This window comes from Pocillopora damicornis, chromosome 1, assembly GCF_964200805.1.
Source record: "Pocillopora damicornis chromosome 1, jaPocDami1.2, whole genome shotgun sequence".
Taxonomy (NCBI): Eukaryota; Metazoa; Cnidaria; class Anthozoa; order Scleractinia; family Pocilloporidae; genus Pocillopora; species Pocillopora damicornis.
This window is the reverse complement of record NC_142670.1, coordinates 11,077,392-11,093,853: the sequence shown is the minus strand read 5'-3', so window position 1 is coordinate 11,093,853 and position 16,462 is coordinate 11,077,392. Positions and strand designations below refer to the sequence as shown.

Below are 16,462 nucleotides of genomic sequence, written 5' to 3'. Positions count from 1 at the left end.
TCATGTAAATTAATGTAGGGTACAAATTAAGTTGTGTTGTTGTCAAATAAAATTGTGTTGTTGTCGTTCCCTTAAACGCAAACGTAAAGCTCCTCCTCCCTCACCGATACGCCAGCTCGCCTTGCTCTTCAAAATGGAACAGAGAATCAACTGAATCACTAGACTGTTACAATTAACTTTCCCTCTCCGCATTTTGCTTTTTATTCTGCTTCCCCACAGATAATGATTGAAGTATTGAGATTTAGTCAAAGAGCGATTCGAACAAACAAACTGATATCTCAATTGAAAAAAAAACTTGAATGAAAAAATACTGCAAATTTTCCGCAATATTTCGGCCTGTGTGCCCACCCCCCCTCCCACGTGCTCTGAGTGACAACTCTCTCGTGCTATTTTGACAGTTCCTGGCTTTCGACTGCTTCTAATTATAACTGTGCTTCCATGGCCACCAGGAGAATATATTACCACTTTTTGATGCTCGAGTTCATGATGATTTATGGAAAATTAATATTTATTTTTAATTTTGGTCAATTGCGAATTAGAAGTGCCAGAAAGTTCGAAAACGTCCAAAGTGAAAAGGGTATTAAGTCGATCCAAGGTTATACCTCGACCCTGGGTGCCAGATAAAAGTAGCGCAGTGCTCGCTGGGCGTCCAAATCGCTAACAAACCACAGACAACCCAAGCTCCAGCTGTGAGGTGATAATCTTTCAAAATAACAGCAATGGCGAAAATATAAGAGTCTGTATGGGAATATTTACGACCGCTCTTAAGGATTAAAAATAAGTTCAAATTCTCAATAAATACCTCACCTTACTTTCACAGTTCATTGCCCGTTTTTGAGCGCTTACTTTGTTTCAACGAGCCATTTTAGCCAGTTATCCATAACTAGGTTTATTACTCCTAAGAGAAAGAGTTGGAAACCTAGAAATGGTTAACTTGCTAAAATGGCTTATTTTCAACCTAGTAAGCGCTCAGACAACAAGCGATGCACGGTGGAAGTAAGGTGAGGTATTTATTGAGGATTTAACAGTATTTTTACTTCCTAAGAGCGGTCGTAAATATTCTCATACAAACTCTTAAATTTTCGCCATGACTCCAGTTTCGCAAAACGATCATCCAACAGCCGCAGCTTGGGCTGCTTGAGAAAGAACCGGCAAGGAAAGCAGGCAAAAGCGAAGCATTCAAGATATCAATAGTTAGATTATTTTCACACAAAATTACAAATTCTTCGATTTAAAACAAAACTAAAGCGTATCTTTAACAATAAAAATACTTATATCGACTCGTAATTTTTAACTTAATGTAACACAACCACTCATGAGCAAAGTCACGTCCCAACTTTTGTTATAACAACCACAGGACGTCTCAGAGGTCACTTTTTTGTTTAAAGGTATTCTAAAACAGTGAAATAGCGCCCACGATGGTGTTTCACGGAAACCATGTGGGATTTAAACCCTTTGTTATGTAAACACTTTCTTTTTGACCCTCTAAATTTGCATACTTATTGAACACTTGAGTGAACTGCACCCTCCAGTGGTTGCATGGGTGAGCGTGAAAGCCGTCAATGCCGTTTGAAATATAATTGATTTTCCGCAAATGGTTCTGGATTCTTTCTTTAGCGGGATTCTGGATGTTAACGCCCAGTATTCCGGATTCCAGAAGCAAAAATTTCCTGCATGGATTCCGGAATCCTTATTACCTTGCATGGAGTGAAAAAAAAAAAAAAAAACGACTGCTGTATTTTAAAAATGAATCAAACCATAAAGGTTTTACTCTATCGATTGACACTAAAACTATGATTGATATTTAGCGCTATCACGGATCTGCCTCAAAACACCAGCGATTTATAATTTGCGCTTACAACAATGTTTGATGCCACAACACAAGCGGTCGAGGTTCAGCACTAACGATTAACCTTCCTAAAACGGAAACTAGATTGATTTACAATAACGATTTTTTGCTACCACTGACGCTTGAGTTTTATCACAAGCGATTGATAACTTCGGCGCAAATGGCTCCCAACGAGCCAATTATTCTGACATGTGACCAAATCAAACGACGTTTCAGAGGAAGGGAGCTTGGGAACCAAGATTGTCAACGTGGTCACGCGATCACGAGTAGACAGACAGACAGACAGACGTGTTAACTTTTTCCCGAACGGAAGCGAACATCGTGAGTACTTTTTTTAAGACTTTAAACCGTCTGTTAACGACTTTTTCAACGTTTTATGTTAGTTTAAAGAGTGTTGTTGTATTTGATGTCATATCCGCGTTGTTTTCCCGTTGGCTGTTATGCAAAACAGCATTGATTACATATCAGAATAGGCTGCGAAATTCTGCATTTATTTTGGTTTAATTTGAAGCATGAATCGGAAATTTAAACCTCGATGCTGCCTTTTCAGAAGCTTCCACAACTTGAGATAGTCGTTGGGTATTCTTAAAGAAATTATTTTTGCGATGATCAGGGATTAGAACCTTGAAAATTGCTGAATTACAGTTATTGCGCAAATCAGTAAGACCCGACATAGTTCGCTTGTGTGTGTCTATACAAAGTTTGGCTTACCTCGAGCTCGCTCTTTGAATAATATTTAAAAACTAGATCCGAAGGTTATTATTATTATTATTATTATTTTGTTTTTCACTGAAACGGCATTTATGAAATTTAACAATCTCAGTCCTGATCACCTTTTGAGGCAGCAGGCTTTGTTTATCCTTCATTTACTTCGTAAATCGATACGCTTTCAGCTTTCTTGGCAAAGACACAAACATACAGAATCATATCCACCAGCGTAACAATAAAACTCTGTAAAATGTTTTTTTGTTCTTTGTCAGTTTGTGCTGTGTTTTTACTTTAATTTTTTTTCTGTATAGTATGGCATGATGTGATAGACAAGCCTGAATTCTCTGAAAAAACACATTTGCAGCCTTCTAACCTTTGAACCCCAATATCTGATTGTAAATTCTCCCCTCTAGCTGCTACAAATTTCCTCGTAATTTAGAAAGGAGAATTTATCGTTAAATCTATTTAGGAAACAAATTCTACTTGATAAGTTTGAGTATTCTGACTCATTACCTTTTTGCTGGTTAATCTATGGATATTGTAAAGAGAAGTAAGATACTGATCACTTCTTCACTTCTCCATACCCTGCAGCTTCCAGTGTTATGGTCAGGGCTTGTATACCAAAGAAATAAAATTTAAAAAAATTGGGGGCACCTGAAAATTTTCCTTTTAAAATTTGTAATCTGCTCATTGCAGTCTGGCCAAATTAGTCCCCTGCAAATTGTTATAAACTGCTTGGTGCATTCTGCATGAAGTCACCACAAAGTGTGATAAAGCACTTTGGAGCTTATTGGTATAATTACTTTATTACTAATATATATATTTTTTTTATTTTTTACAATTATTATCAAAAATATAAATCTACTGTTTTCCACTGAATACAGTAGATTGTTATTTGGCATATGTCTGCCTAAAAACTGGGTGTCAGCTTATTATGGGGTCTGCTTAACTCCCAAGAGTGATCAAGACAGAATTTCTCCTTACAATATCAATACAATATCAAGCAGATAAGTGGTGAGAATAAAGAAAAATATAAATTTGGGGATAGTGAGTTGACCCAATACTAAATTCTCTGGACTAATATTATAAGAATTTTATGATTGAGAGTAAGGAGAATTACAAATTTGGTCAGGGAGTTAAAGGATAAATATAAGCCTCACTTTAATTTGATCTGAACAGATTGTTACATGATGGTTCAAGCATGGTTTATGGATTCCTCTGATGAGGACCAAAGACTTCCACATCAACTGGATCCTCCACAGCCTGTCTCACTAGAGGATCTGAAGAACTGTGGAGTATTGTACTGGAAGGTATAAAAATTTAGCACAGGATTGCTGTGCAAGAGGTTGCAAGTCCAAGGCCTGGACTAGTTCAATATTTAGGGTCTTAAAATAACCTAGGAGAATGTGTTATGACATCTGCATGAAAGATCAACTGCTGTTTTATCTTGTAGCTGGATGCTGATAATTTTGAGAAGGAAGGAAAACTGGCAGAGATTCGTGAAGAGAGAGGCTATTCGTACAGTGATTGCATTACATGCACTCCAGAGAGGCTACCTAACTATGAGCAAAAGGTAGGTGTCTTTTCAGGTGGATAAATATTTCCTTTGGCTAAATTTTCATCCAAGTAGAGCCATTTAGTTAGCTCTACAAGCGAGACCTGGTCGGGTCACTCTGTGGTGTTCTTGGTTAAACACTAAATATTCTCACAGTGCCACTCCACCCAGAAGTATAAATGGGTACTGGAAAATTGTCAGGGAAGTCTAATGAAATGTTGGGGGGTGGGGGGGGGGGTAAAATTGTTGTGCACTGGCATCCCATCAGGAGGGAAGTAATAAAAATTCCTCATCAATCTATGCCAAGGAAACTGGGATTAGCTTCCCCTGGATGATCCACGTGGCTCTGAACAAACTGTACCTTTTTTATATTACTTTAAGACAACTACAAAGCAATAATTTATTGCTAATTGCTTAAAGGCAATCATAGGAATTTGTATACTAACAAACTGTTGTTTATTACAAATTTTATGCAGATCAAGTCATTTTTTGAAGAGCATCTTCATACTGATGAGGAAATAAGGTTTATTATGGACGGCAGTGGCTACTTTGACATAAGGAATTATGATGACAGGTGGATCCGCATCTTTGTTGAAAAAGGTGATCTGATCATTCTTCCTGCTGGAATTTATCATCGTTTCACTTTGGATGACAAGGTAAGTTCAGCTTCTGGTTTGAGTGTACACAGCATAAAAAAGAACATGCGTGTGATAGAAAAAATAAGCTGGTGGCAGAAACCTGCCTGCTGCAGACCATTCTGCACCAAATACTTTGTGAATTTTGATCAAAGACAAAAAGTCAATAATATTGAACTGACTCTAACATCAAAGATAGCTCAAATATATCCCAGAATGCTGGAAATGGTGGAAATCATGTCATAGAGAGTTTCAAATTTCAGTAAGGTGCTTTACAACATGTGAGCATGATTCAGTTCAGCCACCTGGTCAGTAAAGACATTTTCCAATGACAACCCTGGGAAATAGATTGATTTTTAGCCCTTTAACTTCTGGATCAAATTTGTAGTTCTCCTTACTGTCAACCATACAATTTTTATAATGTTAGTTCAGAGAATTTAGTATCAGATCAACTAATTATCCCCAAATTGATATTTTTCTTTATTCTTATCACTTATCTGGTTGATATTGCATTGATATTGTAAGGAGAAATTCTGTCTTGCTCACTCATGGGAGTTGAAGGGTTAACTCCCCTTGCACCTCAATGGAGACTCCTTAACAGAGCGAGAGAGGTGTGCAGTGGTAATTTAGTTCCAGTTTATAAAAGGTGTATCCTTTCCATCCAAAATAACGAAGGAGTCCATTAGGCATAGGAGATTGGAGAGAATTCACAAATGTTGAAAAGGGTAAATCCTTTGATCTGATCGTACCAATATCACCCCTGAATAATACATTAACCCTTTAAACCCTAAGAGTGACAAGCATCTAATTTCTCCCTACAAGATCACTCATGAATCAAACATGAAGGTCATGAGAATAAAGGAAATGATCACCAGGGAAGGAACCTTTTGATTGGCAAACAAATTCTCCTTGTCAGTACCTTAATAAATGTATAAAGAACCATGTGGAGAAATTTTATACTGATGTTAGGGTGTAAAAGGTTTTTAAAAAACATGTATCTCTTTTGTTCTTATGCTTTTTTTCTCTACAGAACTACATCAAAGCCATGCGGCTGTTTATTGGTGAGCCAGTTTGGACACCTCATAACAGGCCAGCAGATGATCTCCCAGCACGCTCTGAGTACCTGAAAAACATACAGGCTGGAATATTTTCAAAAGCCTAAAAAAACAAACCTGCCAGCTTTCAAGAGAATTTGTACAAGAAAATGGAACTAGTATTTATGGAGGGACTTCTAGACCTTAGGATCATAACTGTGGAAAATAGTTCATTTATTTAAGGGAAGAGATCATTTGCTATAGAAGTTCGCAATGAACACATGTTGGAAACACCTTTCACTTGTTTGTGATTCTCTGTGTTTTCCTTTGAAGTTTAAGGTTGGTTATGCTGTGGCGAGTTGGTTAGTTTGTTCAGGTCATTATGTTGTGTTATGGGAAAAATGATTTTACTCTCATAATGCCCTTGTGAAACTGTCTTGAAGCCAGTTGTTCAACATACATTTATTTTAATGTGGTTTTAAAAAAAATGGTAATTGTGATTTGAGAAACTCTCGTCAGGGTTCAAGGTGTATAAATTATTCTGATTGGGTTGCTTAAAACAGAGTACAAAAAAATTAGGAATTTTCTGCGTACGAAACCTCCTTGATGCCATAGAGGTGTCTAAGGTCATCCTATACCAAGGCAGTTGCAAATAAATAGTGTCTCTGATTCCTTGTTCTCCTTCTGCGCAGGGGTTCTATACCTAGGAAAAATTAAAGGCTATTTGGAAGGAAAAACGCGTCTTTAATTTTTTTGTATTTTCCTGGATTCTGTAAAATTGAAGATTGAAAAAATGGACACCGCTAGAAATATGTTAAAGTTTGGACCTTGTTCATCACAAACGAGGTGAAATTTTCCAAAAGAAAAGTTTGCGGGATGAAATTCAGTTTTGTGGCAGATGAAATTTCCCTGTCATTGATGTCCATGTAACTCGGTTCAACTGTTTATACGGGGAATTTTCCTGCGCATCGACAGGTTACTCGCTGATGGAACCTGCACAGCAGAACGCAAGGGTAGTGCAAGCAACGCGCGCGAGAGATCAGAGACATAAACTCCCTTCCCGCGTGTGTTTGTCCAAATCAGTAAAAGGGATAAGTTTCTTAAGAAATCGTGGTGCTACGTCGGTCGGACTTCTAACAACATGATTTGATTTTATCAACTGAGCTGATGACTTGAATTGACCACCGTCAGAGAGAGGAGTTTCCGCTCGAGAAATCAGCCTTACAATCTCTTTAGATGTTCAATTGACATAATCAACTCAGTTGTTAAAACCAAATTATTTCATCTGAGTCACTCGTGCGGTTAAAATGACACAAAGGATGTCAATAACTGAGTTGAGCCAGTACACAATTTGAAACATCAGCGTAATATTTCCAAGCGAAATGACTGGGGAGGAGAAATTTCGGAAACTGAACTTTGCACCGCACACGTTGTCTCGCTTCACTTGCTTCGTTACAAGGTTGGTCGAGCTAGGAGGCGCAACGGATGAGTTGGCAACCACTTCGTTCAATTCTTTCTGATTCTCTGACAGCCTTAGCGTAATCTACAGCCTCAGGACGGTCGAATCGGTTTATTACAGTCTAGGATTTGTTTAACTTGTCACATCACTACGGTTAACCCTTACCAAGAGGAAAAATCAGAGTAATAGTTTGAACAAAGGACAAAAATCGTAACGCTCAGAGATTGGCCATTATTTATCCGGCCTAGGGGAAGGGTGGGGCGGAGGAATTTTAGGGATCGCATAGTTTTCAGGGGGAGCGGAGCGGAGCGGGTATCAGTCGTCGGTAACAAAGTTTAAAGGGGGAGGGGAAATATTGACCACCAATGGGGGGTGGGGGGAGGTCATGAGAGCACTAAAGAGCCTCATGGGGGATCAGTCGACGCTGACAAAGTATAAAAGGGAGATTATCATGTACCGATGACCATTGAGAGGGGGGGGTTAGTAGAACCCTAAAGAGCCTCAGGGGAGATCGGGTAAATTTTATCGTTTCACAATTCCCTCCCCCCCCTCCCCTAACTGATAAATTATTATTAGTCCCGAACCAGGCTCATTTTGGTGCCAGAGGTTTTCCTAGCAACCACTGATATCATTTATCATGATCCCTCAAAATAATTTGGATCAAAGTACAGTGGTGGGGTTTAATCTACAAATATGCTGTGAGAGCTTTTATCCTGATCGTTCAACCTTCTCTCGGATAGGAATCCATGTTCAAAAACCAGAATGTTTTATCGCAAGCCTCCATCTTTAAGTAATAAATACATTCAACTCAGAGAAATTCGATCATTGGAATACTTTAGTTTGTTGCAGTTTGTTCTCTTGACAAGACATGCAATTAAACAAGCATTGACTTTTTTGTTATTTAAATTCTTGCGGAAGAAGAGGAAGCTGCGGTAGCGATTAAGACATTCTCAGTTGGCGCATGAAGTACTTTCCATTTGCAAGACTGGTTTTATTACTAAATACTTCAAAAGGAGAGTTTTTATTGTTTTAACAGTTTATACAACAGAGCTAAGTATGTCTTCCGGTATGTTATTCTTGTGCAATTAGCCTCCACACGATTTCGCAATTATAAATTTCACTTCAAGGCTAAACACTTTGAAATGTAAAGGTTATTGTCTGAAGATAGTGACAAACGACTTTTTCTGTTCACAGACGAGAAAGATGCATTAAAATTATTCTTGACGTTGGTGCCGCAAGAAAGTTATTCGAGGCTAACTTGAAAAGTAAACATTTTCAAACAATCCGAGTGTTCACTGAGCTAGTATATAAAGGAAAAACAAAGTTGTTAGAATTCTCGGGAACGAAAGAAAATAGGATGTAAAAGAAACTTTTCAAAACTTTGAAAAAAACTCTATGGAAAGATTCTGATTTATTTTATTTCTCTATAAGAAACACTTTACGTGACGATAATTTGAAATGACAAGCACGCCAAATAAATTCCTTGTTCGCCCTGAGTTTTGTAAATAATGTGGAACAAGTTGCCGGAAAAGCAAATTTTAATAGCAGATTTCGTTCTAGAAAGAGGAGTAAAGAAGTAGTAAAAGTCTAGCTTATAAAGACGTGTATTGTTTGAGTTTTATATAAATCAGGGTCACTATGACTAGATATCATGATGAATTTAGGCTTTTATAAAAATCCAAGATTTCTTTGGCTGAAGTAACAATATAAACAAAATGATTCAATATCTACAAAGCTAAAGAGTTAGATATGCAAATTTTTCAGCACTCCGGTGGTTTCAGAACCAAACAATAACCGCGGCCAGCAGAGAGTTAGCGAGCCGTTTGTTATAAATAATAGTTTCTTTAGGACTTTCCCACGTAATTGGCTAGGAGGGCGCATAAACCCTCAGTTAAGTCGCCCACAAATTTAATAGCAAACAATGTTGGACAATTAAATCGTTCAGAAAACAAGAAGTGTTCTAAACAATAGATTGGCCGCAAGGGAATTATAATTTTATTCATAAACAATATTTACTGGCGCGCAGTATGGACCGTTGCAAGAAATTCTAGAGTGCCGTGCTGCAAGGACTTAAGCGAACTGGTTTTACCCGTTCCTGGCTTTTTTATTGCTTGGATAAGCAGTAATCCTGAAGTTGTTGTATGATCACCGAGCACCGAATTAAAAGGTGGTGTTATTTTCGACGACTCATTGCAGGAAAGCAACATGGATTTCTCAGATTCGCCACCGTTCTGGCCTTCGCCGCTAGGTCCAAGAGTTCCAGATTTGGATACAAAACTTCGAAAAACTGGAAACCCAAACATGGATACCGCTTTAGCATGGCTGAGAGGAGAGCTAGTGAGTACCTTTTGCTTCTGTTAACAGATATCATTTCTCTAAGAACTCGCACCTTTGTGACATCGGTAGAAAATATTCTTTTGTGGTACAAGATACTTGACCATGGCTGAATTTTGACAGCCGGAACCAAATGATTTTTAGATCGACCATGTACATTCGTTCGCAGAAAACCACGATCGATCATGTGTTCGAAAAAACACAACGATTCATGGTGAAAAAATTACTTCGCTGATCACTAGTCTGTATTCATTTTGCGCGTTATGTTATTGCAATTTATTTTCAAAGGTTTTTAATGAAGACTACACCGATGAATATCGAACTTTTTATCGCATTTTTTGGCACAAGAGATTTCTCTTTTTGTGTTTCTATTTTAATTTAATCTAGAATATTTTCAGACTCAATATTATCCATAGCCTGCAGGATACAAGGAAGACATATACTTCGTTCTTTCATTAACATGTGATATTTGAGGTTTGTTTAGGTCTCTCTACAAGCAAATAATTTATGAAACGACTTAAATTCAGTACCAAATGATTTCCGCAGATTTTTCCCGTGTCTGCTGTAAAAAGATACTTTTAATCATACATATTTAAGAAGGCTGATCGCGCATTTAGGGATGTAAAATTATTCGGTTACAATAACTACTGTTGTATCTTCAACTTGAATCACCAAGAGTGTGAGTAAAAACATGTGTATATAACATCATGTTTTATGCCATCCCGTTCGAGTGTTCGATTCATGTTCCTTCGCGCATGGCTGCTCTAAGTTTCGTGTTTCTGCGGTTCGTGAACTGACAAAGATCGCACATTCGAAATAACGCTTAGTGTAGAGCTAAGAACAGGAAAATGGTAGCCGCTCAATTTATATGAACAAACCTTCCATTTCGATCGCGAGTCAATTATCTTTCCAGAAACTTCAGGGGTATACATCGAATGTCGATAGCGTTTCGTTCGCACAAAGAAAGGAATTATTTAGTCAAAACTTTGTAAATAATAATAAACGAACCGTTCACTGCCGAGAAAGGTTAACGAAATTATGAACTATAGTTAGCTGCAAAAAGATGTCTCGGTCATAACAGTCAAATTGACTCAGTACATTTACATTTATTTAACATCACGCATGGTTCTGAAGTTCCTAGTTCTACAACCAATTTCTTTTACGCTTTCTTCTCGGTCTAAATGTCCTTCGAATCAATATTACGGAAAGAACCTGCTTAAACAAATTCTTTTATGGACTGTGGAAAATATTGGCACGGTCAGACTATCATTTTTTTTTTAATTTACATGTCTTCTTATATAGCGGTCTTAAATGTTACTTGTGACGTGCATTTCAAATACTTGCATTGCAGGAGCGATTTTGACCCTTAGGCAAGTCGTTAAGTTTACCAAATCAACCGGAAAATATCAAGAGCTAACGCAATTAAGTTTATTTTCAAACGCTTTATCAAGTTATCTTCAATACAACGAAAAAACAGCCACGTTGCTCACACTCCAAAGACATAACTGTTTTAGACTCATTTGCATTCAATTTTCTAGCGAAGATTTTTTGGGGTTTTCATCAAGGCAGGTGGCAAAATATGGTGGTTAGGAAACTTTTGAATTTTATAGATCTTCTCTCCAAAGTCATTCTCCAGAAGTGGGCACTTAAAGAAAATTTATGTACATAACTCAGAGTACAAACTAATGCACGTTTTGCCTCTTGGGTTCAACACAATAAATTTAGAACCGGTGATTTTTAGTTCAAACAGTCAGTGATTTTACACTGCCTTTACTTCAAATCTCTTTCTTTTCTTTTCATCTTTTTACGAAGGAAATCAGTAAGAACTGATGAATCGACTTCCCCTTTAAGGGTCTACAGTTTTTTTCAGCGCATATCGAAAAGAAGGCGTTTGATAGATTCAAACCGCAGAAAACTAATTTTTGAGGGTAATATCGCTATTTATTGCCAAAAAAGCCTAATGATCATCTTTTAATGTTCTAAAGAATACAGGGATCAATATTTAAAAACTCTGAATTCTCGAAAAGTTATCTAAAAGTCATGAAATCTATGTCGTTATATTGGACACTCCACCCTCGTGAATGAATACAATTGTATGTTTCCTGCTAAAGAGGAAGAAATAAAACGCGGTATACTTTTAGATGTGGAGAGTATATTTAGCAGAGTCACCTTAAACTTTATCAACAGAACTAGTATCATCAAATACCATTCACTCTGAAGTATGTTAGTGCATAAACATCATTAAACACTCGAGCACGCAATAAATTACTTTTTTTAATTTGTTCATTACTGATTACATAAGTTTTTGTGTTGTTTTACAACAATACTGTGGTACAAGGCTGTGATAACCGAGTTGTAACCGATTTCTTTTTTTTCGTGCATGCTGCATAATGCTTTGAAATTAGTTTTCTCGCTTTAGTTGGGACCATTATTATTATTTTTTCATTTTTAATTCAGGATATTAAAGCTTTTGTTTGTGAAGACAATCAATATCGTTTACGTGTATATTTCTTCATGTCATGCAACATGTCTGTAAATAACATTCGTAGAGATTCTTTGAGAAAAGTTTCGCGAATCACTTCAAAATATTTGACTCGAAAATTGATAAAGGTGATGGGACAGAATGGTGCACAACTGAGGCAGGGATGGTACGAGGGATCAGACGCCTGTGAACAGAACAGAGACAAAATTTGACGATACATCGTAAAGCAGTTATATCAAAATTCTAAAAACATTTAGGTAACTTTTTTTAAGCTACACGTGTTTAAGGGTTAAAAAAAAATAATGAACTTTTTCCCACAAGTGAGAGAATGAGTGCAGTAGCTAAATAAACAGCGCCCCCAAACGCATACACTGTCCAGTTACACAGGAATAAAACGTCAACTGTCTTATTAGTGCTCAAATCCTGCGACTGATAACCAATCACGTTCGCGAATTTAGCTACAGTTCTGATTAAAAAATTAATCCAGAGGTCATAGCTTTAATCCTTATGGCAAAACGTACGTGCCTTGGAGGTTTATCGTGTGTTGACAAACTAAGGCTAAAATAACTTAAATGTGATCAAAAGGCTCCCATTAGCGCGTCTAATGTTGGATATTTGTTCGGGAACAGTCTGTTGTGAGATGCAAATAATCTATCTTCCCACAGGGATGCTCGAGAAAAGCTGTGAGCCTCTATAGACAGGTCAAATATACAAGCGTATTTGCGAGCCTAAGGCTGGCTATTGTCTCTATCATCCTCCAATTTTTTTTGTGGTGCACGAAACAAAACATTTACAAACAGCTTACTGTGGAAAACGGTTGTTGATTTTTCGGAGAAACTTTATAAAACAAATATGTCTGCCTCACTCCCTGTAACAAAAGCTATATGTTTTGCTTTCTTAAATCAACTTCTATATACTATAATCGAAGTGGACGCATGGTCCCAAATTCGAGAACTATCACAGACTGAATACTTATCAATTACCCCACGAGCGTGCGTTGGACATGGATGAGGCCGGCCCGTATCTTCTACAAGCGCGAGTGGAATAACTTTTTTTTTTATCAAAAACACCCTAAAATATAGATAAATCTTCCAACTTTATTTTTTAAGAACGATCAGCATGTTACAATGTACAAAAACTCTTCTGGTGTAGCTCGCCTTCGTGCGCATGCAGGATATAATGGCTCATAACCAATGATGCATGATGACTAAGCCAATGGAATATCTTGAATAACATTAACCAATGATCCAGTTTTTAATAACACTTGATACTCCCCGTAAATTTTGGATATATTGGACAAAGTGACGCGTTTAAACCAACCGCAAAGAGGAAAATTTTTGATAGAACATAATATCGAAGAGATGATAGAGGTGAAGTGATTTCGAAAAACCGATATAAACCACAAATCCATCAAACGTGTCGGCGCAATATTCACATTTTAAGTTTTATTTTTTAAGCTGGAACCTCACCAAACTCGAAAGATTCTTTCAAAATCGCCAAATTCCATCCTTTGGTATTCCTATCCTTTCTAAAAATGTGATATGACCCAACAGCACCGAAATGTGTCGAGTAAACATGTTGATGCATAAACTAGAATAAGCGAGATACACCTTCTTTGTCTCCAGCGATATTTGCAATCTAATTTCCTTTCGGCAATCCGCGTCAATCAAAGTGAGAAGAAGAATAAAAAGGCGCGAAACATTTAATTTAATAAAGTAGTTAGTGACGTCTTTATTGATCTCAAACAGACCGAAAAGTTTAAGCCTGTCATTACGCATTTTACTAATCCCGTGGGTGTCGGCTTAATACAGGTTTCACTATGAAGCGAGCTTATCCAGCTTCCGGTGTTAAGTCCATGTGAAATTTGACACCATTCAGTGGCTCAGTAAAAGAAAAAGGTCCCATATTTTTGCGTGTTAAGTTGAGTAGGGGCGAGGTGAGTAAGAGCACGACTCTTGGAATAAAGCTCACAGTTTTCCAATTACTACTTATTTACTTGTAAAAAATCATTTCTCCGTATGATGATTGAAGTTTGAATAGCTTGTCACAAGTTATTTAGGATGGCTTTTTTATTGCTTTACTTCGCGACGTGATTGGTCTAGAAAACTCACGCCACCTTTCAAATGCAAAACTAAGACAAACCGCGATTACGCACTCACATTTTCCCGCGCATCAGGCACATTATCGGCTTTAAATTCGAGCGCTCATTGGCTAATAGTGATGTTAACCTTCACTCTGATTGGCTTTTGTAACTGCTTGAAAATTGCTGTGAATTCGGTGGTAAGCTTTCACAAGCCTTCTGTCGCCATTCAGGTCCTAACAATAGGAGTTTATATTTAGTTGACGGTATCAGAAAGGAGGAAAAAAAGAGGCCATGGCACGCGCTGAATATAAACTTTATTGTGTATAAATATGGGCCGTTTAGATGAAAATGATAGTGGATGGCGCCTCGGTGACTTAAGAAAATAAACAAAATGATACAAGAGGACCGAATTGGAGTCATCAATATCCTTATCTAGAATTGCGGGAGCACTGTCTTTGAGTCAGGATGGAATAAGGGCTTACGAGTATGTACAGTCACGTAAACAGCAGGTATACAGAAACACGTTAGTCCTTCGTCATTTGCTCTGACGGTGGCAATTATCTCTCCGTGGTTACATTTTCAACTCAGTCAATAAAACCCAATTATCCTGTAATATTCTCACAGACGCAGCACACAGTTTCTTTAGAAACTTACGTACTTTGTTCAGTGATTTAATGGAGTTGCGCATTTCGCTAAGTCATTTAATCAAACTTTGCAGGTGGCCATGCAGTTGCAAGACAGAGACATGCACAAACAGCTCTTGACAATGCGTTCAAGCATCTCCAGTCTCCGAGAGGAGCTTAAAACCGAGCGGGAGGAATGGGAATTAGAGAACCAACAAGAAGATACACCCGAACCCGAACCCGAACCCGAACCCGAACCCGAACCCACCCACGCTCGAGGCTACGTCACCAAAGTTGAAGTCGTAAACAACGATCGGGAAGAGCTCAGAATAAGTCACGTTAAACAAGATTCCGGGATCTTGAGCGACGAAGAACGAAGCGATGATGAGGAGTTAGAGGAGAGTGTACAAGAATTGTTAAAAACCTTTCCGCCACCCGTCAGACCTAGAAGCAGCTCTTTTTCCTTTTCTTCCAAGTATGCCGGTTACGGTGTGAAACGAGAAGAAAATGGCGGTGGTGAAACTGAGCGTGGACCCACGCGTGGGGTAGTCCGAGTCCGCGCGCGGAGTGTTGCGGGAATCGAAGTCGAACGACCATCAACCGACGTAGTGTCACCGCGAAATCGACCCCAGTTCTTTGCGGACGGAACTTTCAATCGCTTTGGAAGTATGCCAGTTATCAACGAGATTCCCGGAGACGCTCTACAGCGGAACACAACTAGATCAAAAACTTTCGCTTTTTATGGATATCGTCGCCAACAGAGCGAAGTCGAGGACGACAACAGAGTGTCTTACCCTTCCCCAAAAAAACTACCTGTTGTATTTGGCTCACTCACGAGGCACGGTAGCATGCCCGTAATGCATAGCGGGGGACGACCGCGGTCGGGGACCGGGTCGAAAAACACAAACGATAATGTGAGACTTGTTGTCAGTAACCAGCCTATCAAAAGATCGACAAGTCAGATCGTCCTCAGCAGGCCAGCTTGGGATAAAGCCAGGGAATTTGAATCAAACCAAATGAGACCTTGTAGAGTTTATAGATCCACCAGTCAGGTCTCTCTCGTTTAATATTCTTTGCACGACAAGACTCCACTGAAGGGAGGAGCAAATTGCCGCCACAAAAGATTCAGTGACACTTGTTTCCAGAAACCAGCCTATAACATAAAAATGTTTTATAATATTTTATAATATAAAGATCCATTAGAGTAGCTGAGAAACCAGGATTAAAGTAAATTTTCATTTCAGTTTCAAAATTAATCTGTAATTGCTTTGTTTATGTACAACTTCGCTCTGTAATGAGGTTCTCAATGGGGTGATAGATTTCGGTCAATTTACGGCAAACGGTTGATATATATTTCCATCGTTCTCAAAAGAAATTTTTTACGGACATCTATTTTTACGATTACCGGTTAAAATTTGTCAATATTTACGCCTAACGGCTAAATTTTTTGGCCGTCCTCGGATAACGGTTAACCCCGTTATAAGACCCTCTGCGATTGGTCTAGAAAACATGTGCCACTCTCTCGAGAAATCAAATGCAAAACCAAAACTAATCCCGCGTTTTCCCGCGCTTTAGGCAGTTTGGTTTCTTTAACTCTGTCATTGGCTCTTGACGGTATTTTACTTTCTTCTGATTGGTCGTTTGTTTGTTTGTTTGTTTTTTTACGACAAGTCGCGATTGTTTTTAGCTTGCATCTGACT

At 38.2% G+C, this 16,462-nt stretch overlaps 2 protein-coding genes across 4 annotated transcripts; both read left to right on the top strand.

Moving 5' to 3' along the window:
• Positions 1 to 1,566: 1,566 nt before the first annotated feature.
• Positions 1,567 to 6,518, top strand: LOC149051945 (acireductone dioxygenase-like). Of its 2 annotated transcripts, none has more exons than XM_089203811.1 (5): positions 1,567 to 2,170; positions 3,737 to 3,867; positions 4,011 to 4,130; positions 4,589 to 4,768; positions 5,778 to 6,518. In XM_089203811.1, the coding sequence occupies exons 2-5, from the start codon at positions 3,745 to 3,747 to the stop codon at positions 5,907 to 5,909; spliced, it is 555 nt and encodes a 184-aa protein (XP_089059937.1). In that variant the 5' UTR covers positions 1,567 to 2,170; positions 3,737 to 3,744; the 3' UTR covers positions 5,910 to 6,518. The 2 variants fall into 2 exon arrangements, with proteins under 2 accessions (XP_089059937.1, XP_089059902.1); XM_089203776.1 differs by lacking the exon at positions 1,567 to 2,170 and adding an exon at positions 3,032 to 3,107.
• A 2,532-nt stretch (positions 6,519 to 9,050) lies between these two features.
• Positions 9,051 to 16,014, top strand: LOC113686183 (uncharacterized). Of its 2 annotated transcripts, none has more exons than XM_027203776.2 (2): positions 9,051 to 9,577; positions 14,858 to 16,014. In XM_027203776.2, exons 1-2 carry the CDS (start codon positions 9,446 to 9,448, stop codon positions 15,827 to 15,829), a joined length of 1,104 nt encoding a protein of 367 aa, XP_027059577.2. In that variant the 5' UTR covers positions 9,051 to 9,445; the 3' UTR covers positions 15,830 to 16,014. The 2 variants fall into 2 exon arrangements, with proteins under 2 accessions (XP_027059577.2, XP_027059578.2); XM_027203777.2 differs by lacking the exon at positions 9,051 to 9,577 and adding an exon at positions 12,455 to 14,648.
• The last annotated feature ends 448 nt before the right edge of the window (positions 16,015 to 16,462 follow it).